Genomic DNA, 26205 nt, shown 5'->3' on the forward strand with positions numbered 1-26205 from the left:
GAAAAAGACAAACAACTACAAAAGCAATACTTGCAAAACTGTTTGGTGTAAATGAACTCAACAACTCTTGGGGGGGAAAATGGAAAGGGGGAGGGGGAAGGGGGAATGAGGGACGAGGTAACAAACAGTACAAGAAATGTATCCAATGCTTAATGTATGAAACTGTAACCTCTGTGTAATTCAGTTTGAAAATAAAAACTTAAAAAAAGAGAATCATGCATATCAGTGGGCCATCCATAGAGCTCTTCAATATAGAACTAGGCTTCCTTAAGAAAGTGGGATGTAAGCTGGGTCAGAGTTGCTACGCTAAGATTTGTAATTGATGGGGAAGATAGGACTATGGCAACCCTAGGAAAGAACATGGCTGATCTTCAGAAGCAGAAGATCATTCAGTCTCATTGGAAGGTAGTGAGTGCGGTGTGGATGTTCATGATGAATGTATGGGTATAGGGAGCTCAGATGGGAGATTGCTCTGCAGCGAAGCCTTATACTTCCACCATCCTTGCACATGCGTGTTGGCTGTAGTCTCCTGATGCATTTAAGGTATGAGGTCTGCTTCTTACTAGGGGGTGATAAGGAGACACTCATAGTGTTAGGGTCTTAGGACAAAAAAAAATTAGCTTAGCCTACTCTTATTTAGCAGGTGAGGCATATCTGTTCAGTTTCATGATATGTTCAGAAGTTGTTAGGAAGAGATGAAATAGTGAAGGAACATTCGTCAGGAAAATAGCTCTCTGTTGTCAAGCAAAGGGAAGGAATGAAGAAAAATCAAGGCTAGCTTTTCAGAGCTTTAGGTCAGATCGGAAGATGGGGGATATTTGGCTTGAATCTAGCAAATCAGATGCCTTCTATTTTCTCCTATATCTTTAGTTAACTTTGTGTGCCTTTAACCTCTGTGTGATTTGAGGCTGTGAGGTCCTCCAGTAACATTGCTTCCCTGTCTAAACCTAGGACGGACCGACCTTGCTGAGCAGTAGTGAAGGGACTCTAGCCACAAGGGAAGAAGACAGACTCTCAAGCAACAAGAGGACCATGGTTGCCAAGGGAATCATGAGGACAGAAGAATTCACCTGGCAAGTCTTACCGATAGTTCCATCCAGACTCTCTCTTTCCTGGAATAAGGCAAAGCTATTGTTTTCCCTATTGTAGCTTCGTTTAGCATGACATGTTCAAGTTATGAAAGCTATTTTATTAGAAGCCATTGGGTGGAGGACTGGGGGGCGGGGAGTGTGTGAAGCAGATTAGTCTCCCTTTACTACAAATCTCAAAGTCATGGAAAAATGTTCTCTGACTTCTGACTGCCATGAGATTACAGCTCTTTTTCTTCCCACACGCATTCTGTGGCTTGTCCAACTCAGATCCTGCATCCTGAGCGCTCTTCAAGAGGCTCAGAGCCTAAGCAAGAGGAAAAACTGGGTAACGACCGTGAAGCTCTTGATGTCCACAAGAACACGTGGCATGATCACAGAGGCAGCTGCTTTTTGGAACCAGCTGCAGTGGCACAGGCAGGGTTGAAGAAATGGACAAGAAAAGGTGAGTTCTAGGACTGCTAGGGATCACCATGATCAAATCTAGGCCTTACCAGGTAAGGACGCGGATAGTATCAGAAAATAGGAGGTGCTACCTTTCAGGTGTTGGGGCTTTGGGCAGAAGGCTAAAACATGGATGGTGGGAAGGGAATTTAGAAGTCTCTGGTGTTTAATATTCTCTTTTTAAAATATCTACTGGTATCTCACATTGACTAGACTCATGGAAATTAGAAGACAGGGAGTTCTGGCTTAGATAGCTTGTAAATGTCAGCATCACACTAAGATATGGAGAAGAATGGATATGGAGAAGAATCAGGGAATCGGATAAAGAAGACAAGTAAGGCTCCTCCTCGCTAAGCTTCTGTCTCCCAGAATCTCAGAGACAGGCCAGTTCCTATCTACACACAGTCTCCATGACGAACTTAGCTTTACAGCTATAGCCAATGTTATGCTCATTTAATATTCTTTGTAAACCTTTGGGTGAGCCTGCCTTTCAGAGTGGAGCTCTGTAGAATGAAGACACTACAATGAGTTTCCTTCCATGTGGCCATCCTCTCAGTATCAGTGCTCCCTGGAGAGGTTAAAGTTGTTTGAAGTTTCTTGAGCAGAGCCTTGGTTTGCATATTGGTCTCAAATGGATACAAGAGCGGATGCTTGGTATTAGTGTGTCAGCCACTATAGGCAGTCTTCAGGACAATTTCTCCAGGCCACAGCTTTTTACAAATAGGTCCATTGTAAAGTGAAGTTGGTTGTGTTTCACTAGTGGGATGCATTTGTCTAAGTCCCCACTGTCAGGATGTGAAGTCAGATATGGAAAATTCCCAAGCTACACTACCATTTCACCAAAGTCCACTTAACCAGGCCTAAGACACAGAAGACACTGCTTCTTCCCTGCTCTTTAACCTCTCCTCTACTTCCTTTGACATGCACAAGGAGTAGATTTTTCTTTGAACATTTAGACAGAACAAATAAAAAGACACACAACACGAATGCTTTCCATGCCCTCTCTGCAGACGTCTCCCTTTGAGCCAGTTGCTCTGGAGTCTGAGTCAGTACACGTCATAGGCAAAACACTGATCCCTTAAACTTCCTAGAATTTGGTATTGATTTCATTTTCCTTCTTCCTGGTGTTAGCCGTCTCTGCTTTTGAAATCTTATCTTCATCTTCAGCCCTCATGAAGGGAGAAGGAGGCTTTTGTCTGGTTCTGCCTTGGGCATCAGATCCACAAACTAAGCATCTGTTAGCTTTCAAATTTCACCTTGTTTCTATCTTCTGAAAGTCCTCTCTTCCCCAGACTATATCTCTGCCTTGTGATTTGGGCCTGAATATTAGATACCATTTCAGTTTATTCAAAAGTTGATGCTAGTCCCAAGATTAAGTTGTAACTTACTATAGATTGTCCCCCAATTTTTATCCTGTGTCTCAGATCTGTTGGATCTTCTTCAAGGAACTGTCACTTTATACAGCATCCTACGTGATCCTAATAGCAACCACATCATATACATGTGCAGAGATAAATGACCAAGTGGGTATATATCAGCTGTAGGTCAGTTTATTCATTGGTGCAACAATATCACTCCATCAAGGGTCATGCTACCAAAAAAAAAACACCCCTAAAATCCTTTATATGTTCATTCAAACATGTATTTTTCCTTGTGCATTTTGAGTTTTCATGCATATTTCTATGTAAAATGACATGGATACTATGAAATCCTACACTTTATTCTTAAGACTTACTGTATTTATGATCTTTTAAACAATTACATGACCCAAGAGTAAACTGTTGCCCTCTCTTTCTAGGGGGAAACATTCTGCATTTTTAGGCACAAATGGGAAGACTTGTTGACAGATAGAGCCATGCTTACCTTTCATAATGTCTGCTCGGTACCCAGCTCCTTCCAGCTCATGGGCATCCCGGGGCTCGAGGCCCTGCACACCTGGCTGTCCATCCCCTTTGGCTCCATGTACCTGCTGGCTGTGGTGGGGAACGTCACCATCCTGGCTGTAGTTAAGGTAGAACGCAGCCTGCATCAACCCATGTACTTTTTTCTGTGCATGCTGGCTGTCATTGACCTGGTTCTGTCCACTTCCACTATCCCCAAACTTCTGGGAATCTTCTGGTTTGGTGCTGGAAGCATTGGCCTAGATGCCTGCTTAGGCCAAATGTTTCTCATTCACTGCTTTGCCACAGTCGAGTCAGGCATCTTCCTGGCCATGGCTTTCGATCGCTACGTAGCCATTTGTGACCCTCTGCGGCATGCCACAGTCCTTACTCACACACTGGTGTGTCGCTTAGGATTGGCTGCTCTTCTTCGAGGAATTATTTACATTGGACCTTTGCCTTTGATGATCCGCTTGCGGCTACCTCTTTACAGAACTCACATCATCTCCCACTCCTACTGTGAGCACATGGCTGTGGTCAGCTTGACGTGTGGGGACAGCAGAGTTAACAATGTCTATGGACTGAGCATTGGCTTTCTGGTGTTGATCCTGGATTCAGTGGCTATTGCTGCCTCCTATGTGATGATCTTCAGAGCTGTGATGGGGCTGGCCACCCCTGAGGCCAGGCTTAAAACCCTGGGGACATGTGGTTCTCATGTGTGTGCCATCTTGATCTTTTATGTTCCCATTGCTGTTTCTTCTCTCATTCACCGGTTTGGCCACCATGTATCTCCTCCCATTCATACTCTGTTAGCCAACTTCTATCTCCTCATTCCTCCAATCCTTAACCCCATTGTCTATGCTGTCCGTACCAAGCAGATCAGAGAGAGGCTTCTACAAATCCTGAAGATGGGAACTAAGATGAGGTGACTGTTTCTCTCTCTCTCTCTCTCTCTCTCTCTCTCTCTCTCTCTCTCTCATATAAGCACATGGAGAAGGCATTTAAATATGGAGGGCTGCTTCCCACCTGAGAACCTCTCAATTAGTCTGAGATAGTAGGTCTAATATTGATAGTTACAAAGGAATATTAAGAAAGATTGTACAACAATACATTCTAAAGGCAGAAGTCATCTATTTTGTTATGATTGGAGGACACTAAGCTGCAAAGAACATAAATCAACAATGGCAGTAACATGGGTAATGAATAGCAGCACGTGTTTATTTGGTACTTTTCATGCAATTCTTACAAAAATCCTGAAATCTCAGAAAATATCATGGTTCATATTTTATATACAAGAGGACAAAGTACCCTTGCATTATGAATTGCATACAGTTATTTAAGCCTCCTAGCTCAGTGGTTTGGTTAAAGTTTATGGTATTAGGTATCATTTCTATTCACTGTGTTTTCTATGTCATCCCTAAGATCTAGGTCATTTCAAAGTCACTTTAGCTACAAGATAGATTTCCTAAGTTAACTGTTAGCGATTGAAATGCTGCTAAAACTATTTACACTAATAAAGTTGAAGTGTTCTTCAAGATTGACCTAATGGCCATTGGGTATGGAGGTATCACCCATGAAAGAGAATGTGGCCTGACCCAAGTTCTTGGTTTAAAGAAGGGAGATGAGAAACTGGTCATGTTTTAATATTGTCTGTGTTGTGCTTGTTTGTTTGTTTGTTTCTGTCCAAGCCAGCAGCATTTGAGGGCTCCAAGGAAGGAAAGATTCTTCCTCTCCCACAGAATCTCACCCTGAACACTGTTACATCTGTACAATTCCCGCTCATAATGTACTAGCTCCATAGAAATGGATCAGTATAAAATAAAGTTACAAATTGTCAGATTTGTAGATACATTGACATCCTGCAAACTACGTGCTAGAACAGCACTTGGTACACTGAGCTACAGTAGTTAAGTGCTTCATGAATGTTAATAATTTTGAGTTTGCAGGTATATGGCTCTAAGAGAGCCCACTGTCGAGGGAAAAGCTACACCTGCTCAGGATGGATTGAGTTCAGTACTGCATGAAAGACACATTACCTTTCAACAAATTTAAGATTTTGACTTTATCACTTAAGCACATTAACATTTTTTTTGTATTGGCCCTAGGGCTTGTACTTAGGGTCTCAGTACTGTCCTTTAGCCTATTTTTTTCTATTCAAGGCTAGTGCTCTACCACTTAAGCCACAACTCCACTTCTGGCTTTTGGTGGTTAATTGGAGATAAGAGTCTCATGGGGTTTTCCTGTCTGTGCTGGCTTCAAGTAGGAATCCTCAGATGGTAACCTCTTGCGTAGCTAGGATTACAGGTATGAGGTACTGGAGCCCCACGAAGCACATTAACTTTTACCTTGCTTTTTTTGGACACAGTTTGCTTTGCGGAAAGCATTTTTCACAAGATTAAGAACAACAGATTATGCAGTGACAGATAGGACTGACAATACCATGAGACAGAGGCAATAATCTGCTATGTCAGCTAAGAAAAATGCATATCAGGGAAGTTAGGAGCCTTAGCGTTGTCTAGAAAAGAACTTGGGCTTGGATTTACTTCTCACAAGCTGCGTAGCCTTGGGCATTCTGTTGCTCCAGGAAGCTCACTTTCTTCATTTGCAATGTGGCGATAGGAATATAAGTGTTTCAGTGTGATTACAAATTATATCAATAATTTTCATTCAAAACCACAGGCCTGCCTGACTTCTGAGTTTGTTGCAGACAGGTTTTTACAAGTGTGATCAAAAGAGAAAATTTCAAAAGTCAAAAGAAATTTCAAAAGCAAAAATGGACAATTCCAGGGTGTACGTTCTGCACTTCTGATGATGAAGAAATGCCTCAGTCAGCCTTTATTCTAGACATTTTAATCTGCATGGATTAGGAGAGCATAGGCCCTTCCCAGCCCATTCCTCGAGATGACAGTGACTTGATTTTTTTCACATCCCAGTCACACTGTGTTTCTGGTGGGACAAAAAAACTAAGTCCATTGGGACTTCTAGCTACTTTCATACTGAATTTTTCTGATTCTCCGTCTTTTGATATATCATACCAAGGTTAGTTTTATGTGTCCACTTGATTGGGCTATCACCTTGGATCCTTCCTTGTATTTGGCCAAACATTCTGGTTGTACCTGTGAAGGAAGGTCTGTAGTGTTTTGATCTATAGCCTGAGCAAAGCAGACTGTCTCTCAGATGCAACTGAGACTCATCTTTTCACCTGAGGGCCAGAACTATATAGGTGAGCAAATGAGAATGCTTGTTGTCAGACCGATGCGGTGTGGGGCATCAACTGAAGTAGGGGCTCTGTTTGTGTCTGAGTGTGTTGGCATTGGGACTGCAACTTGCATCACTGCCATGCAGTCCTTAGGACGTGGGCAGGAAAACTGCAATAACAGCTCTCCTACATTTTTAGCTTGTTAACCACAGTTTTGAGAGCTTCTCAGTCTCTTTAGTCATATAAATTAGTTCAGGATGGGGAATTTTCTGCCCAGGATGGCCTTAATCCTCAGATCTCAGACTCCTGAGTAGCTAGGATTATAAGTGTGAGCCACAGGCTCCAGATGGATTGAACTCTTTTTTTTTTTCTTTTTCTTTTTCTTTTTGCCAGTACTGGGCCTTGAACTCAGGGCCTGAGCACTGTCCCTGGCTTCCTTTTTGCTCAAGGCTAGCACTCTCCCACTTGAGCCACAGCGCCACTTCTGGCCATTTGACATATATGTGGTGCTGAGGAGTCGAACCTTCATGTTTACGAGGCAAGCACTCTTGCCGCTAGGCCATATTCCTAGCCCCGGATTGAACTCTTAATTTCTATGTTAAGTTTCTATACTCCAGAAACCATTATCCTGATCTTTTGATAGGTTCAGCAAGTTCTGTTGCCTTTTCTTCTTTCTTCAGAAGGGATCACACTTTAGTAAGGAATGGAAGGGGAAGACTTTTGAGATACAGTTAAACTATTCATAATTTTCTTACAAAGAGTAGGTGATGGTTAAGTTTGTGCCTTTTACATGATATGGTCAGAACAATGGTATGTTGGAACAGGCTTGCTTGCAAAATTCTTCCGTTGAGATCTAATCACCAATGTGATATTTTAGGAGGTGAGGTCTTTGGGAGGAGACTGTGAGGGCCTTTATGAGTGTGGATTAGTAACCTGTAAGAGATCTGGAGAGACTGCTTTCTTCTATCACATTAAACCTCAATATAAGAGCAAGGTAGGCACCATCTCTAATCCAGAAATTCTGCCGCCTCAAATAACATGTTTGTATCATGTGCACAAGAAAATACTACCGTATTTGGCCCTCTTTTTCCTTTCTCTAAACTATTAAACTTGTATGTGTCTTTAAAAAAATTAAAGAAAAAGAAATTGTGCTCTCAGATAGGGAATCTGCTTTGGTCATAGATTCTCCAATCCTCAGAGGAATAACCTTATCATTCACAAGCTGTCCAGTTTATGATAGCTGTAGCGGTTCAAAACTTTCTACAATACATACTCACTCTGGGTGTATTATTTTCCAATTTTATGTTCTCTCTGTGATGTCCAATCCTCTCTTCTGACGGTATGCCTTTGGACTTAATAAGAAGTAGCTGACTCCCTGAGTTCAAGTATCTATAATAAGATGAAGTCTTCCTCATTTTATTTCTGACACAGGGGCTTCATCCAACAGGAGAGAGAAGCTGCCAATCAAGAGGCACAACCCAAGCCTGACATGACTTAATGCCTCAGACATACGTATCTGTATGATTACTTCAGGTTAGAGGACAAAAAAACTAAGGTATCCTCAGATTGTCTCCAGAAGTGAGTTATAGAAATACTCACTGAATGTACCGCTAAGAAGATTATGACAACTTAAGGGCTGGAGCTAAGGTTTAAGCGAGGGAGAAATGACTCCTGTCTTTCACGATAAGGGAAATTCTGGAAACGTTTTCCTGGGATCACAAAGCCTTCATTGGGCCTTAGGCTTGGTGAGTGGCCATTCTTTCCCGGGGCTTAATAAAAGAATTCCATAGCTTGGAGCTCATAATGAACTCAAAGTTATAGAAATAAGTGGTTCATCATTGCTGTTGTTATGTTCAACATACTATGTGAAACTATTCCTTTTTCTTTTGTTGTTATTTTTTCCCTATGGTTTTACCCTTGTCATCACTGTATCTGATTTTGGTACCCTGGGTATTGTATATATGTTTGTCTGAATTAGGGAAGGGAAGGGGAACATCAAAATGTTGAGACAAAGGGTAAAAGGTGAAGCAATGCAACAGCAATAGGGTTGTCAATCAGCTGTACAACTCGGGCGTGGGGGAGATCACTGGGGATGAGGGAAGGTGGGAGAAAAATGAGGGAGGGGTAACAAGTTTGACAAGAAATGTACTCACTGTCTTATGTATGAAACTGTAACCCCTCTGTATATCACCTTGATAATAAAAATAATAATGAAAAATTCTACATGGAAAACAGCCTATGGCAATAGAAGGGACTTAAGGAATTGGTGGATGGAATAATTTTTTTTGCCAACAGATCTTAGTCTTCTCATCGCTTTTCACTTGGAGCTGCTTTTTCAGAGTTTGCTTTATAAGTACGTAAATGATGAAGAGCTAGGAGGTGGAATGGTTTTAGAGGACTCTGGCAACTATATAACTCAAGTGTAGGTAATCTGACATCAAAATCTGTGTCTTAAAATGCACTACAGTATATTGCTTCCTCGTGGGAAATAGGATATTGCCACTGGGACTAATGTAGACTGGAGTATGAGATAGAGACCCAAGCCATTACCATCTGCTTTCTATTTTCAGTTCACTGTGATATACTGACAGACTGAGTTGGACACTGTGTAGCTTCATGGAAAGCCATCTGCCTTGCATCTATGGACAATACACAATATGATAGTTACCATTCAGTCTCAGGATTAGAGGGGATTACTCAGTAGAACAATAAGGACCAATAGGTTTCTGGCATTTTCCATGCTCATTAAACCTATGGGTCAAGATACATCCCTTCAGAAAGCATCAGTGAAATGTGGGAGGAGGAGTTGGAAGTATTTCCTCTAGGGGGCTACAAGTGACCTTTCATGGAGACAGACACAGAAAGAAATTGCTTCCTGGGTTGAACAAGAAGTAGAGTCTAGCAGACCACCTTAACCTTCATCCTGTAGAAATATATTGAGGTAAAACAAGGCAGTGTAACTAGCAACCATCATTCATGGTCTCAGATGTTCCTTTAGTTGGCTGTACTTGGTGTCAAGATCTACTTGTCATATCTGGGTACTGTTGGTTCATGCCTATACCTAGTTCTTTAGGAGGCTGAGACCTGGAGGATCATGGCTTAAAGCCAGTCTAGGCAGAAAAGTCAGTGAAGCTCCATTTCTAATTAATTATAAAAATACTGGACTGGAAATATGGCTCAAGTGGTAGAGCACCAACTATGAACAAGTAAGCTGAGTGACGCATGAGGCCCCTCAGCTCAAAAATCAGTAATGGTGTACACACACACACACACACACACACACACACACACACACTATCAGAACGGACTTAGTATGATTCTCTTGGTAAACCTCTCATAGGAAAAGAATGCAGTATTGCCAGGAGACTATTCAAGTTTATGAATTATTTCTGTAGCAGTTAGATCAGCAGATTCTTAAGAGTTTACTCCAGACTTTTTGAACCACATATTCTTAGGTGAGGGATTAGCAATGTGTTGTTCACCAAGCCTGCAGGCAATTCTAATGAGCACTGCAGTTTGCAAACCACGTATATATATATCAGTGTTGGGGGTTGTGCTTCTGGGTGATTGCAATGTGTAGCCAAGTTTGGTAGCTACTGCAGTTTTTATTCATAGATCCTGCTATAATCCCCATTCAAACTGAAAGTAATGCTCAGGTCGCTAAGTCTGGCCCTACTCATCACCCTCGGGCCAATATGTGACATGGACTCTGGAAAACCTCACAGTCAGTATTTATAGAGAACTAGCTACATGCAGAACCAGATCCTAAAAGATTTGAAATTTATGATCTCATTTGATCCCTCTTAGGTATCCTTCTTCATGTCCCTTTTACAGGTGAAAAAACTGGAATTTTACATACTTAAATATGCTGCTCAAAATGACACAGTAATATGTAGGCAAACCCAGATTCAAGAATTTACTTATGATAATCCATTTCATATTACTCCATGTACTTCATCACTAAGCAGAATCAGCTAACTTGGTGATATGACCAAGAGAGAAGACAGCTTCAAAATACTTTAGAGATTTCTGGAAATGGCAGAAAGCTAGGTTTCACAGGGAGTAAAGAAAATCTTGAAAGGAGGGTGGTATGCATAAGGAACAAAACTGTAGGTATGTGACAAACAATTCAAAGTGGGACTTCTAAGACATATATATTTGGTACATCCATATTTATACTGGCACTTGGGTAGAACAGTTGTAGGTGAGAAACATGATGGACAGATTGGAAATTGGCTTTCAACCTTTGTGAGTTTTTACATTTCTCACATTCATCAATGATAGGTAGATATAATGATGGAAGATACTCTGAAAAACTGAAAAATGAATGAGAAAACTGTTGAGAAGAATCTTTTAGGGTTCCGAGGAGATAGAAGATTTTTTAAACAAAGGAATCACTCTTGAATCTTTTCTATTTCTTTTCAGGATGGACTTAGCATTATCATTCTAACATTTACCTATCCTCTGGGGACTTGAAGAAACAAAGACCACTCACTCACTAGACTTCTGCCTCCTCCTGGAATCTGGAAAGCTCCAGGGACACATCCCAGAGAAAAACTCATTCTCTGCAGGGGCTGATGTGTGGGGGAAGGGCAAAAGACAAGGGAAGTGAGGTGTCCAGGGAAAAAGTAGAATGAAGGAGTTTCTCCTGGGGAGAGAGGGCTCCCTTTGAGAGGCCACTGAGAAAAACAATACCCACTAACTTTATATTGTTATCTTTGCTCTCCTGTGGTGTTTGTTGTTTCTCCTGTGTAAACCCTCCTTGCTTTGACTAGAAAATAAGCTATGGTTTCCTAAAGACGATGAGAGAAAGATGTGGGTAACTGACCTAGAGATCAGGGGTTGAGAGCCATGGAGCATTTAGGCTAAGGTCACACCAGAAATGAGGATTCAAGCCCCTCTAACTATAAAGGTTGGTGTGTCTATAGGGTATGTCTGATTCCAAGTGATTATTCTGGAAACAATGGGAGAATCAAAGAGGTAGGACAAGGGGAAGCAATACAGGACTACTTGGTTCAAAGCCAAGAACAGAATGGGTAAGTGCAACCTTAGGATAGTAAAGAGATAAGTTTCAGGGACTGAGAGGACTTATGAGAAAAGACTAAGCACTAAGCTGATGGGAGCAGGTTTGTGGAGGAAAACAGAGACTGTACTATTCACATGAGTTATGAAGTACTGCTTTCACTTTTAATGGAACTTTAATTTTAATTTAGAATTTTCCATCCTTCAAAGGGGAAATGAAAAGTGTTTGGGTAGTGTCTGGGCAGTGGCAGTGTGGTATGTTCAAGTGTTCACATCATAATGCTTATTATCCTGTATCCCTTATGTTTCTGCATCTTAGACGATGTGTTTTATATCAGTGGAAGAGTTAGCAAAAAAATAGGAAAAAAGGCAGTGATAAAAAAACAACAACTCTGGTATGGCAACATACTTTTGATGGAGGTCAGTATTGATCTTAGCAAGAAAACTTGAGTAGAAATAAGTTGAATAAAATAAAAATTTTAGAGAAGAGAACATTATCGGACTCAAATTTGCTGGATTTTTTTTTGAGAAGACTAAAGCCCTATGGGGGTGTCGTGCAGTATTGTTAAAGAAGAAAGACAAAGAAGGAACAAAATCCACCTATTCTACTTGGCTCAGGTGACGTAGCCAGGATTGGACAGCAGAGGGTTGGCGGAAGGCATGAGCGTAAGTTGCCCCCAGAAGCACATGGGGTTAAGCAGGGAAGCCAGGCAAGGACTACGCTGGACCAGAGGTGGTGGGGAGCAGGTGCCTTGGAGCTTTAGACAGTGAAGATCCACACGGAATTGGCTGCTTGCAGAATGCATATAGCTGTCTTAGAGATATCCAGAAAATTGTTTCCTCTTCTGCTATGAAAGCTCTGCCGATCCTCTCCTGATTTATCACTCAAAGTGTCTCACCAAATGGTTCTACACAGCAGGCTTCTAAGGAATTATCGGTGGTGGGGATTTCTTCATCCAATCGCAGTCATTCTATTAGGTGTTTTGGTTTATTAGTCTATGTGTTTCAATAAAAGACACAAATTTTAGTCAAGCCCCAGATTCTTTTTTTTTTTTTTTTTTTGGCCAGTCCTGGGCCTTGGACTCAGGGCCTGAGCATTGTCCCTGGCTTCTTCCCGCTCAAGGCTAGCACTCTGCCACTTGAGCCACAGCGCCGCTTCTGGCCGTTTTCTGTATATGTGGTGCTGGGGAATCGAACCTAGGGCTTCGTGTATCTGAGGCAGGCACTCTTGCCACTAGGCTATATCCCCAGCCCCAAGCCCCGGATTCTTTTTAAAACAAAGTTCCTAATGATTCCACTCAAGGCTGGGTTGGCCTCTGAGTGCCATGTTAATCACCGCCTAGCTCTCCAGGACAGAAAGTGAAGGGCAAATGTAAGTCACAGTTTGGATAGAGGATTAGGTAAATGTCTACCACTTGGTTAACAGAGAAAGTGTCTTCTGCAGCACACAGCATCATGAGCACTGAATTCCATCAGTCTAATCTATCCAGTTATTTATCTCAGGTCCCAGAAGAGAAATTGAAAAAGGCTAAATAGAGACGGCCTGACTGGGAAAGGACATGGAAACTTCTCAGCCTGAAAACCCTTTACTGAGAGGAGGCACTGGACGTGACAGCTAGTCAGGCTAGTGGTGAGGTTTAGAAAACAAACCCTGTTGAAAGCTACTTGGAAAAGTTTTGAGACCATTCTTGGGTGATGAATGACTACTCTGAAGTCAGCAGTAGTCACACAATTGCTGTAGTGACCTACTAGGCTGAGATCTTAATAGATGCACTATTTGGGCCAGAATGTTGGGGGCAGATCAATTGAATTTAAGAGGATCTGACCTGGGATCTCAGAGTGGTACTCAGACAAAACGACATGTGCACATCTTCAGGAAGTGGAATGATCTGAGAGGATAAGGAAAAGCAGCTGAGAGAGATCCAAGATGCTTATTGTGCCCATTTCCACTCCATAGTTAATCTGATTTCATTTTGGCAAGAGTTGCTACGTGGCAAATGAACCTTAAAATAACAGTTAGAGTTTGTTTTTAGAAGTATATTGTAGATAAATGAAAGAAAGTGCTTTTGTCAGGTATAACAATAGGAAAGAAGCTACCATGCAAACAAAAGCCCTAAACTTGAGAATGTCCTAGAAAGGAACAGAGTGTATTACCTTTCTTGTCACAATGGGATGAGTGTCAACTGGGTGAGACATCATCTGCGAAGATCAGGAGAAGACAGAGAAAACTTTTGGGGAACATTGGTAGGTGGAGTTGATGAAGTATTGATTTTTTAGTTGCTCCTTTTTTTTTTTTTTTTTGGCCAGTCCTGGGCCTTGGACTCAGGGCCTGAGCAACATGCCTGGCTTCTTCCCTCTCAAGGCTAGCACTCTGCCACCTGAGCCACAGCGCCCCTTCTGGTCGTTTTCCATATATGTGGTGCTGGGGAATGGAACCGAGAGCTTCATGTGTAGGAGGCAAGCCCTCTTGCCACTAGGCCATATTCCCAGCCCCTAGTTGCAACTTTTACTCCTTAAGTATATTATTTGGAACAGAATTGAGAAAGCAGTCTCATGTTTTGTTCTCTAGGCTTTATTGAACATATATATTCCAAGCATTATGCTAAGGACTTTAAAACACCTCTTTGACCTAGGAGTATAATCTCCATGGTAGTAATGGGCAAATTAAAGGTTGGAAAATGTACATCATTTGACCCAAACCAACTTGCTACTAAATGAGAGTAGAGTGTAGATTCTAGTGAGTATGACACTCACAACAATAGCTTTGGCCACTCTTTCGTGCTTCTTGTTGATTGATGACTATGAGCGTTTTTTACGTCAAGGAATAGAGGAATGCAGAATCTGTAAGCCATGTTCTAAGGGAAACTCAAGGTTGCCTTCAAAAGATTAATTAATATTGCTCAAAGGGAGTGATACTCCCTCCCTCTCTTCCTCCCTCCCTCCCTTCTTCCCTTCCCTATTTTTTCTTCCAATTTTTATTATCCTTAAGTAGTGGTACTAAATGTTTCAGGGGTTTCACATTTAGCTCAGTGGAGGAGCACTTGCCTGGGATGTGCAAAGTCCTGAGTTCAATCCTCAGCTCTGTGGGGGAAAAAGGCACAATAAAAAGAATAATAAGTATAATACATTGTAATGACTGACACTCTTCTCCTCCATTCTACCATATGTTCTTTCCTAATCTTATTTTTAACTCATTAACAAAACTTACAGCGCGTCATTAATGTTTTGTCTAGGCACCATCCCACGGATACATAATATGACACTTGACCTCTAGAAATTCATTGCTCACTCAACAATTTTTGACTCTTAATAGCTGAGCATAGAGCTAAAATGTGAATTGTTTCCACAGATTATTACTGATTCAGATGAAACTCTTTGTTATAATGAAGTTACATGTTGTTATTATTATTATGTACCCAGGCTTGAACTCACGCATTGTGCTCTCACTTGGCTGTTTTGCTTAAGACCAGAGCTCTTTCTTTTGAGCCACACCTCCATCCCAGCTTTATTCATGGCTAACTAGAAACAGGGTGTTAAGAATACATGGAGCTGAAGGCATGAGCCACTTGCACCTGATATGTATTTTCTTTTAATGAACTCGGGCTCTACAGCTAAGGAATACTTGGTATAGGCCTTGAGGAAAGTTCACAGTTTAGTGCACACAATAAAGTTATGGATAGAGAACTGGAATTGTCCACATAAGTCTCTTGTAGAACGATGTGGAAGATTTCATGAAAAATCAGAGTATGGACATATAACTTGACTGGAGGGGATGGTGTGTGTGTGTGTGTGTGTGTGTGTGTGTGTGTGTGTGTAACACAGAAAGAGAGAGAGAGGCAGGAGCAACAGGAGAGAGAGGAGGGAGGGCGGGAGAGAAGGATGAGGGAAGGAAAGACAAGTCACAAGAAGCCTTGAATTATGAGTAGGAATTATTAAGATAATGAGGCAGAAGATGCAACAAGATAACTAAATCATATTTATTTTGCTGGGTTGAAAGAACACCAAACTGAGAACACTCTTAGGATTTACTACAACGAAAGGTGAACATATCTGATTGAACTGTATCCTATTCTTTCAGTGCTTTGTACAGTAGTAAGAAAGCAATATCGCTGATGATGCTGGGGGCAGCTTACAACCACACAATGGAGTCTCCTGCCACCTTCATGCTTGTGGGCATTCCAGGTTTGCAGTCTTCCTATCTGTGTCTGGCTATCTTCCTGAGTGCTATGTACACCATAGCCCTGATAGGAAACACCCTCATCATGACTGTGATCTGCATGGATTCTGCTCTCCAGGAGCCCATGTATTGCTTCCTGTGTGTTCTGGCTGCGGTGGACATCGTGATGGCCTCCTCTGTGGTACCCAAGATGCTGAGCATCTTCTGCTCTGGAGACAGCTCCATCGGCTTCCATGCTTGTTTCGCTCAGATGTATTTTGTCCATGCATCCACAGCTGTGGAGACAGGACTGCTGCTGGCCATGGCTTTTGACCGCTATGTGGCCATCTGCAAACCCCTACACTACAGTAGGATTCTCACCCCTAACGTGATGCTGGGAATGTGTGTGACCATCTTCATCAGAGCCGGCATGTCCATGACTCCATTGACCTGGATGCTGATTCATCTTCCTTTCTGTGGCTCCACTGTGGTTCCCCACTCCTACTGTGAACACATGGCTGTGGCTAAGCTGGCGTGTGCCGACCCCATGCCCAGCAGTCTCTACAGTTTGATTTGTTCCTCCATTATTGTGGGCTCTGATGTGACCTTCATTGCTGCCTCTTATGTCTTGATTCTCAGGGCAGTATTTGGTCTTTCCTCAAAGAAAGCTCAGCGGAAGGCATTAAGCACTTGTGGGTCCCATGTGGGGGTCATGGCCCTGTACTATCTGCCTGGAATGGCGTCCATTTATGTAGCCTGGTTAGGGCAGGGCATCGTGCCCTTGCATACCCAAGTGTTGTTAGCTGATTTGTACCTGATCATCCCACCCACCTTAAATCCCATCATTTATGGTATCAGGACCAAACAAATAAGGCAAAGAATATGGAGTGTGCTGACTTGCTGCTTCCTACCACTTCAATCAGGGTTTATGAGTATAAAATCTTTGAGGTCATGAGCATTCCACCTAACTATATAGATGTTGTGGAGATCTGTGAAGCTAGATTGATTTACATAACATTATAGAAATAGAAACCATAAAGAGTTTTTAGTCAATGACATTTTGATTCTAGCAAGAATTCGTTGGAATGATTGTGATTTTCTGACATATTTGTTCATATCTGCATCAGATAATTTTGGACAGAGAAAATATATTTATATTTTTGTTTGCAATGTTTTTATCTCATATTTGGAGTCTAATGCCCTTCTAGTCTATCTGCTAAAGAAAACTGTACTGTTTGCTACCAGTCCCCCAATGCGTGCATTGTTTTTCCCAGAATCATTCCATTCCTGCTGTCACACCAAGACCAGAATCTTCCACCCAAAATGAATTGCTATGCCTTAGGAGTGGTCAACTTGAGATCAAAGATGTTGGCCTTATTATAATTCATGAATGTAGAAGAATAAATCTGAAGAACAGCAAAAGAAGGCCAAGCAGTAACATCAGCAGAGAACTTAGAGAAGAGTTCCAGCAAACACTACGTACCTCATTGTTCTTTGAAACTTTTTATTGTAAAGGTGATGCACAGAAGGGTTTCAGTTACATGTCAGGTAATGAATGCTTTTCTTCCTCCTTCCCACCCCCTGTCTCTCTCTCTCTCTCTTCCTTTCTTCCTTCCCTTCGTTAGTTCTTTCTTTGTTTTTTTCCTTTTTTCTTGTTCATGGGCTTGAATTCTGGGCCTGGCACTCTCCCTGATCTCAAGGCTGCTGCTCTACCACTTTGAGCCCCAGCACCACTTCAAGTTTTTGGTGGGTAATTGGAGCTAACCCTCTCATGGACTTCCCTGCCTGGACTGGCTTTGAACTGCCATGAGGACAGCAGAGATCTGAGGAGATCTCAGCCTCCTGAGTAGCTAGGATTACAGGCATGAACCACCGGCGCCTGGCATGAGTACATTTATTTTTGAACAGTGTCATATCCTCCCTCATTTTGTCCCAGTTTAGTTCCCCCCATACCCTCCACCTGATTTGTATAGTTCATTTCTAACATAGTGTCTAGTAAGTATCACTGCTGAATTAGTCCACTTGTCCCACTATTTTCATGCTTCTTTTTCCTCTCCCCAAATCAGATAAACTTACATACAAGACAAAAGGAACAGATATCAAAATCAGAGACAAAAGGGGAAAAGAGAAAGAAAATAAAAGAACGTGAAAATGTAAAATACAAAAGCTCTTGTTTCTATTTCTTGAAGTTCATTTTGATAAGCATCATTTTACATGATTATGTGCATTTTGCTCTTGAGTCCTTGTGATCCTCTCCTAAGAATGTCTTCTGGATCAAGAGAATGTGGTATATACACCCAAAAGAATTCTATACTTACATCAGAAAGAATGACATTGTTCTCTTTGTAAGGAAATGGAAAGACTTAGAAAAAAATATTTACATGAAGTAAGTCTAACCAAAGAAACATAGGTTGCATGGTTTCCCTCATTGGTAATAATTAAAACATGCCTATAAATCTCCGAGTTAAACCTAATGGATAATAAAAGAGAAATAATTACACTTGGACCTGATAAATTATACAGAACTTGAACATTCACACAATGAGACTGTTTACTTGGAATGGTGCTTTCTTGTTGCTAATTTACTTTGGACACCAAGGTCCTCCTTACTACGAATTTCTGTAAGTTCTTACATGTAACAGAAATATATATTTGATTCTGGTATAGTTGAAAAGCTAATAAAAAGATCATTTCTGAGTAGTGTTAAAATTACAGTGCAAATTGTTATATTTGAGTCTTAATGGTTCCTTTCTATTGATGATGTAATGAATGTCAACTGAAGATTCAATGAAAGGAAGAATAGAAATATATACTACAACATTTGACATAGAGTATATATTTAAAATACAATTGATATTTTCTAATTTCGTGTGTGTGTGTGTGTGTGTGTGTGTGTGTGTGTGTGTGTGTGTGCCAATTTCTGGGCTTGAATTCATTTTTTGGGCACTGACCCTCAGGTTTTTTACTCAAGGCTAAGGCTGTACCACGTGAACCACAGATCCACTTCTGGCTTTTTATTATTAGTTTTAGTAATTGAATATCAAAGTTTCATGGACTTTACTACATGGTCTCGCTTTGAACTATGACCCCTTAGTTTTCTGCCTTCTAAGTAGCGAGGATTATAGGTATGAGCCACTGGCACCTGGCTCTAATTTCGAACTTTAGAGGATAGTTATAGGCTGTAAAGTCCCCACAAGATTGTTATCTCCAGCTCAAGTGGTAGAGCACAAGCCCAGAGCACAAGGAGGCTCAGGGACAGTGTCGAGGCCCTTAGTTCAAGCTTCACAACAGACAAAAAATTAAGGAGTTGAATATCTATTTTGTGAAGATCTGCAAATGATTAACAAATGAAAAGATGCTTTTGATATTTGTCATTATAGAACTGGAACTTAAAAGCACAGAAGGATAATATCTCATGTCTATAAGGAAGATAACAAGAATAGCAACAACAATAATCTCAAATGTGGGCAAGAATGTGGAGTAATAGGAACCCTTGCGCACTGTGAATGGGGATAAGAAATGGTGACTGTGGTAAAGAACGTGCAAGTCCAATAAAATATTAAAAATGGGACTACTCCTGGACATCAATGGCTCATGCTTGTAATGTTAGCTACTCAGGAGGCTGAGATCTGAGAATGGAGCTTCAAAAATAGCTAAAGAAGGAAAGTCTGTGAGACTCTTAACTCCAAGTAAACACCAAGAAAAAATAAAGCTGGAAATAGACCTGTGTCTCAAGTGTTAGAGCAATAGCCTTGAGCAAAACAAGCTCAGGGATAGTGTCCAGGCCTTGAATTAAAATCCCAGGCCTGGCATAAATAATGGGGCTCCCATAATGTCATAATCCCACTTCTAGGCATATATACAAAGAATTCAAAGTAGGATTTCTGAGATATATTTATTTGGTAAATCGATGTTTATACTAGCACTTAGGTATAGTAGTTGTAAGGTGAGAAACATGATGGTCAGGATTGAAAATTGGATTCTCTGGTTTACTAGCTTCATGAACTTCTACATTTCTCACATCCATGGGTGACATGTAGATATAATGATGGAAGATACTCTGAAAAACTAAATATTGAATGAGAAAATGGCTGAGAAGAATCTTTTAGGGTTCCTAGGATTTAGAAGATATTTTTAAACAAAGGAATCACTCTTGAATCTTTTCTATTTCTTTTCAGGATGGACTTAGCATTACCACTGTAACATTTACCTATCCTCTGGGGACTTGAAGAAACAAAGACCACTCACTCACTAGACTTCTGCCTCCTCCTGGAATCTGGAAAGCTCCAGGGATACATACCAGAGAAAAACTCATTCTCTGCAGGGGCTAGTGAGTGGGGGATGGGCAAAAGACAAGGGAAGTGAGGTGTCCAGGGAAAAAGCAGAATGAAGGAGTTTCTCCTGGGGAGAGAGGGCTCCCTTTGAGAGGCCACTGAGAAAAACAATACCCACTAACTTTATATTGTTATCTTTGCTCTCCTGTGGTGTTTGTTGTTTCTCCTGTGTAAACCCTCCTTGCGTTGACTAGAAATAAACTATGGTTTCCTAAAGATGATGAGAGAAAGATGTGGGTAACTGACCTAGAGATCAGGGGTTGAGAGCCATGGAGCATTTAGACTAAGGTCACACCAGAAATGAGGATTCAAGCCCCTCTAACTGTAAAGGTTGGTGTGTCTATAGGGTAGATTCCAAGTGATTATTCTGGAAACAATGGGAGACTCAAAGAGGTAGGAGAAGTGGAAGCAATACAGGACTGCTTGGTTCAAAGCCAAGAACAGAATGGGTAAGTGCAACCTTAGGCAGGTAAGTTTCATGGACTGAGAGGACTTATGAGAAAAGACTAACTACTAAGCTGATGGGAGCAGGTTTGTGGAGAAAAACAGAGACTGTACTATTCACATGAGTTATGAAGTACTGTTTTTACTTTCAATGGACTTTGAGTTCCAATTTGGAATTTCCCATCCTTCAAAAGGGAAATGAAAAGTGTTTGGGTAGTGTCTGGGCAGTGACGGTGTGGTATGTTCATGTGTTCACATCATAATGCTCATCAACCTGTGTGCGTTTAGTTTCTGCATGAAAAGTGTTTGGGTATTCTGTGACTTAATTATTGCAGATAAGTGAGAGCAGAGGCCAGGCCAGGGCTGGAACTATTTCTTAGTAGAAGTAGGTTAGAGGTTTTTGTGCTAGTCTGGGGGATTGCACTCTGGGATTGTTTGCTGTTCCTTGGGCTACAGCTCTATTTCTCTGTGTTTTTGGTAGTTTATTGGAGATAAGAGTCTCATGGACTTCTTGCCTAGACTGGCTTCCAACTGTGATCTCAGATCTCATCCACCTGAGTAATTAGGATTGCAGGCATGGGCCACTGGCACTCAGCTTGGTTAGAGCTTTCTGAGGAGATTGCCTCTCAGCAACCAGGAAGCCATTGGTTGTAAATATTGATCTAGGAAGTGATGGTGTGGTATGTTCACATGTTCACATCATAATGTTTATCATCCGGTGTGCCTTAGCTTTATGGATCGTAGACTATGTGTTTTATGTCAGTTGAAGAGTTAGAAAAACAGTTAGGAATCAAGCAGTGATAAAACAAATGACTGGCATGGCAACATACTTTTGATGAAGGCCACTATTGATCTTAGCAAGAAAACTTGAGTAGAAATAATTTGAATGAAACAAAAATCTTAGAGAAGAGGAAACTACTTAAATCAAGGAAGCTATTTTTTTTTTTTACAAGACTAAAACCGTAGGGGACTCTCTTGCAGTGTTGTTGCAGAAGAAAAGCAAATAAAAGGAAAACATCCATTGTAATTGTCTTAGGGGAGGTAGTCAGAGCGGGCAGAGGAAGGCTCAGGAAGGGCACACACTCACGTCATCCTCAGGAGCATGCGGGATTGTTCAGGCCAGCAAGGCGGGGACCACGCATTCTACATGCAGCCGTCTTAGGGGTATCATAAAATTGTTTCCTCTTCTGTATGAAAGCTCTGCCGATCCTCTCCTGCCCCAGCACTCAAGGTGTCGCACTGAATGGATCTACCCAGCAGGGTTCTTAGGAATTATTGATGGTGCTTATTCCTTCAATCAATGTGCGCCAGTCTATTAGGATTTGTCATCTAGTTATTTAGTCTATTTGATTCCAGAAAAGACTTGTTTTGAAATTTATCTCTAACCTTTTTTTCTTTTTAAAGTTTAATTTTGTTATAAAGGAGATGTACAGAGGGTTACAGTTCCATAGGTAAGGTAGAATATATTTCTTGTTGAACATGGTTACCCCTCCTTTGTTTTTCCTCCATTTTTCATCCGTCTCTACTCCCTCTCCCCACCCAAGTTGTAGAGTTCATTTCTAAGAAAAGATACAAATTTTAGTTAAGGCCTGGATTAAAAAAAAAAGTTCCTAATGATTCCACTCAAGGCTGGGTTGGCCTCTGAGTGCCGTGTTAATCACCGCCTAGCTCTCCAGGACAGAAAGTGAAGGGCAAATGTAAGTCACAGTTTGGATAGAGGATTAGGTAAATGTCTAGCACTTGGTTAACAGAGAAAGTGTCTTCTGCATCACACAGCATCGTGAGCACTGAATTCCATCAGTCTAATCTGTCCAGTTATTTATCTCAGGTCCCAGAAGAGAAATTGAAAAAGGCTAAATAGAGACGGCCTGACTGGGAAAGGACATGGAAACTTCTCAGCCTGAAAACCCTTTACTGAGAGGAGGCACTGGAAGTGACAGCTAGTCAGGCTAGTGGCAAGGTTTAGAAAACAAACCCTGTTGAAAGCTACCTGGAAAACTTTGAGACCATTCTTGGGTGATGAATGACTATAGTAGTCACACAACTGTTGTAGTGATCTACTAGGCTGAGATCTTAATAGATTCACTATTTGGGCCAGAATGTTGGAGGCAGATCAATTGGGTTTAAGAGGATCAGACCCACACTTGGGATCTCAGTGTGGTCCTCAGACAAAATGACATGTGCACATCTTCAGGAAGTGGAATAATCTGAGAGGATAAGGAAAAGCAGCTGAGAGAGAAACTTAGCTGAGATCCAAGATGCTTATTGTGCCCATTTCCACTCCATAGTTAATCTGATTTCATTTTGGCAAGAGTTGCTACGTTGCAAATGAACCTTAAAATAACTGTTTGCGTTTGTTTTTAGAAGTGTATTGTAGATAAATGAAAGAAAGTGCTTTTGTCAGGTATAACAATAGGAAAGAACCTACCATGCAAACAAAAGCCCTAAACTTGAGAATGTCCTAGAAAGGAACAGAGTGTATTACCTTTCTTGTCACAATGGGATGAGTGTCAACTGGGTGAGACATCATCTGCGAAGATCAGGAGAAGACAGAGAAAACTTTAAGGGGAACATTGATAGGTGGCATTGATGAAGTATTGATTTTTTAGTTGCTACTTTTACTCCTTAAGTATATTATTTGGAACAACTACAGAATTGAGAAAGCAGTCTCATGTTTTGTTCCCTAGGCATTATTGAACTTATATATTCCAAGCATTATGCTAAGGACTTTAAATAGCTTCTCATTTTAAAACACCTCTTTGACCTAGGAGTATAATCTCCATGGTAGTAATGGGCAAATTAAAGGTTGGAAAATGTACATAATTTGACACAAGCCAACTTGCTAGTAAAGGAGAGTAGAGTGTAGATTCTAGTGAGTATGACACTCACAACAATAGCTTTGGCCACTTTTTCTTTCTTTCCTGCTTCTTGTTGATTGATGACTATGAGCGTTTTTTACGTAGAGGAATAGAGGAATGCAGAATCTGTAAGCCATGTTCTAAGGGAAACTCAAGGTTGCCATCAAAAGATTAATTAATATTGCTCAAACAGAGTGATACTCCCTCCCTCCCTCCCTCTCTTCCTCCCTCCCTCCCTTCTTCCCTTCCCTATTTTTTCTTCCAATTTTTATTATCCTTAAGTAGTGGTACTAAATATTTCAGGGGTTTCACATTTAGCTCAGTGGAGGAGCACTTGCCTGGGATGTGCAAGGTCCTGAGTTCAATCCTCAGCTCTGTGGGGGAAAAAGGCACAATAAAAAGAATAATAAGTATAATACATTGCAATGACTGACACTCTTCTCCTCCATTCTACCATATGTTCTTTCCTAATCTTATTTTTAACTCATTAACAAAACTTACAGCGCGTCATTAATGTTTTGTCTAGGCACCATCCCAAGGATACATAATATGACACTTGACCTCTAGAAATTCATTGCTCACTCAACAATTTTTGACTCTTAATAGCTGAGCATAGAGCTAAAATGTGAATTGTTTCCACAGATTATTACTGATTCAGATGAAACTCTTTGTTATAATGAAGTTACATGTTATTATTATTATTATTTTATTTTTTTACCCAGGCTTGAACTCACGCATTGTGCTCTCACTTGGCTGTTTTGCTTAAGACCAGAGCTCTTTCTTTTGAGCCACACCTCCATCCCAGCTTTTTTTCATGGTTAACTAGAAACAGGGTGTTAAGAATACATGGAGCTGAAGGCATGAGCCACTTGCACCTGATATGTATTTTCTTTTAATGAACTTGGGCTCTATAGCTAAGGAATACTTGGTATAGAGAACTGGAATTGTCCACATAAGTCTCTTGTAGAACAATGTGGAAGATTTCATGAAAAATCAGAGTATGGACATATAACTTGACTGAAGGGCATGGTGTGTGTGTGTGTGTGTGTGTGTGTGTATGTGTGTGTCACAGACAGAGAGAGAGAGAGAGAGGCAGAAGCAATAGGAAAGAGAAGAGGGAGGGCGGGAGAGAAGGATGAGGGAAAGAAAGACAAGTCACAAGAAGCCTTGAATTATGACTAGGAATTATTAAAATAATGAGGCAGAAGATGCAACAAGATAACTAAATCATATTTATTTTGCTGGGTTGAAAGAACGCCAAACTGAGAACACTCTTAGGATTTACTACAACGAAAGGTGAACATATCTGATTGAACTGTATCCTATTCTTTCAGTGCTTTGTACAGTAGTAAGAAAGCAATATCGCTGATGATGCTGGGGGCAGCTTACAACCACACAATGGAGTCTCCTGCCACCTTCATGCTTGTGGGCATTCCAGGTTTGCAGTCTTCCTATCTGTGTCTGGCTATCTTCCTGAGTGCTATGTACACCATAGCCCTGTTAGGAAACACCCTCATCATGACTGTGATCTGCATGGATTCCGCGCTCCAGGAGCCCATGTATTGCTTCCTGTGTGTTCTGGCTGCTGTGGACATCGTGATGGCCTCCTCTGTGGTACCCAAGATGCTGAGCATCTTCTGCTCTGGAGACAGCTCCATCGGCTTCCATGCTTGTTTCACTCAGATGTATTTTGTCCATGCATCCACAGCTGTGGAGACAGGACTGCTGCTGGCCATGGCTTTTGATCGCTATGTGGCCATCTGCAAACCCCTACACTACAGTAGGATTCTCACCCCTAACGTGATGCTGGGAATGTGTGTGACCATCTTCATCAGAGCCGGCATGTTCATGACTCCATTGACCTGGATGCTGATTCATCTTCCTTTCTGTGGCTCCACTGTGGTTCCCCACTCCTACTGTGAACACATGGCTGTGGCTAAGCTGGCGTGTGCCGACCCCATGCCCAGCAGTCTCTACAGTTTGATTTGTTCCTCCATTATTGTGGGCTCTGATGTGACCTTCATTGCTGCCTCTTATGTCTTGATTCTCAGGGCAGTATTTGGTCTTTCCTCAAAGAAAGCTCAGCGGAAGGCATTAAGCACTTGTGGGTCCCATGTGGGGGTCATGGCCCTGTACTATCTGCCTGGAATGGCGTCCATTTATGTGGCCTGGTTAGGGCAGGGCATTGTGCCCTTGCATACCCAAGTGTTGTTAGCTGATTTGTACCTGATCATCCCACCTACCTTAAATCCCATCATTTATGGTATCAGGACCAAACAAATAAGGCAAAGAATATGGAGTGTGCTGACTTGCTGCTTCCTACCACTTCAATCAGGGTTTATGAATATAAAATCTTTCAGGTCATGAGATTCCACCTAACTATATAGATGTTGTGGATATCTGTAGAGCTAGATTGATTTACATAACATTATAGAAATAGAAACCATGAAGAGTTTTTAGTCAATAACTTTTTTTTTTTTTTTTTTTTTTTTTTTTTTTTGGCCAGTCCTGGGCCTTGGACTCAGGGCCTGAGCACTGTCCCTGGCTTCTTCCCGCTCAAGGCTAGCACTCTGCCACTTGAGCCACAGCGCCGTTTCTGGCAGTTTTCTGTATATGTGGTGCTGGGGAATCGAACCTAGGGCCTCGTGTATCCGAGGCAGGCACTCTTGCCACTAGGCTATATCCCCAGCCCCCAGTCAATAACTTTTTGATTCTAGCAAGAATTTGTTGGAATGATTGTGATTTTCTGACATATTTGTTCATATCTGCATCAGATAATT

The 26205-nt window shown here is 41.4% G+C and overlaps 3 protein-coding genes across 3 annotated transcripts; all 3 read left to right on the top strand.

Moving 5' to 3' along the window:
- The first annotated feature begins 3387 nt into the window (after positions 1-3387).
- On the top strand, positions 3388-4341 carry LOC125362179 (olfactory receptor 52M1). Its single transcript, XM_048360880.1, has one exon. It carries the CDS (start codon positions 3388-3390, stop codon positions 4339-4341), a length of 954 nt encoding a protein of 317 aa, XP_048216837.1.
- Positions 4342-15730: 11389 nt separating this feature from the next.
- LOC125362029 (olfactory receptor 52I1-like) lies at positions 15731-16744 on the top strand. Its single transcript, XM_048360683.1, has one exon. The coding sequence runs from the start codon at positions 15746-15748 to the stop codon at positions 16742-16744; it is 999 nt and encodes a 332-aa protein (XP_048216640.1). The 5' UTR covers positions 15731-15745.
- Positions 16745-24778: 8034 nt separating this feature from the next.
- On the top strand, positions 24779-25792 carry LOC125362030 (olfactory receptor 52I1-like). Its single transcript, XM_048360684.1, has one exon. The coding sequence runs from the start codon at positions 24794-24796 to the stop codon at positions 25790-25792; it is 999 nt and encodes a 332-aa protein (XP_048216641.1). The 5' UTR covers positions 24779-24793.
- Positions 25793-26205: the final 413 nt, after the last annotated feature.

The sequence above is a fragment of the Perognathus longimembris genome, chromosome 13 (genome assembly GCF_023159225.1).
Source record: "Perognathus longimembris pacificus isolate PPM17 chromosome 13, ASM2315922v1, whole genome shotgun sequence".
Classification (NCBI taxonomy): domain Eukaryota; kingdom Metazoa; phylum Chordata; class Mammalia; order Rodentia; family Heteromyidae; genus Perognathus; species Perognathus longimembris.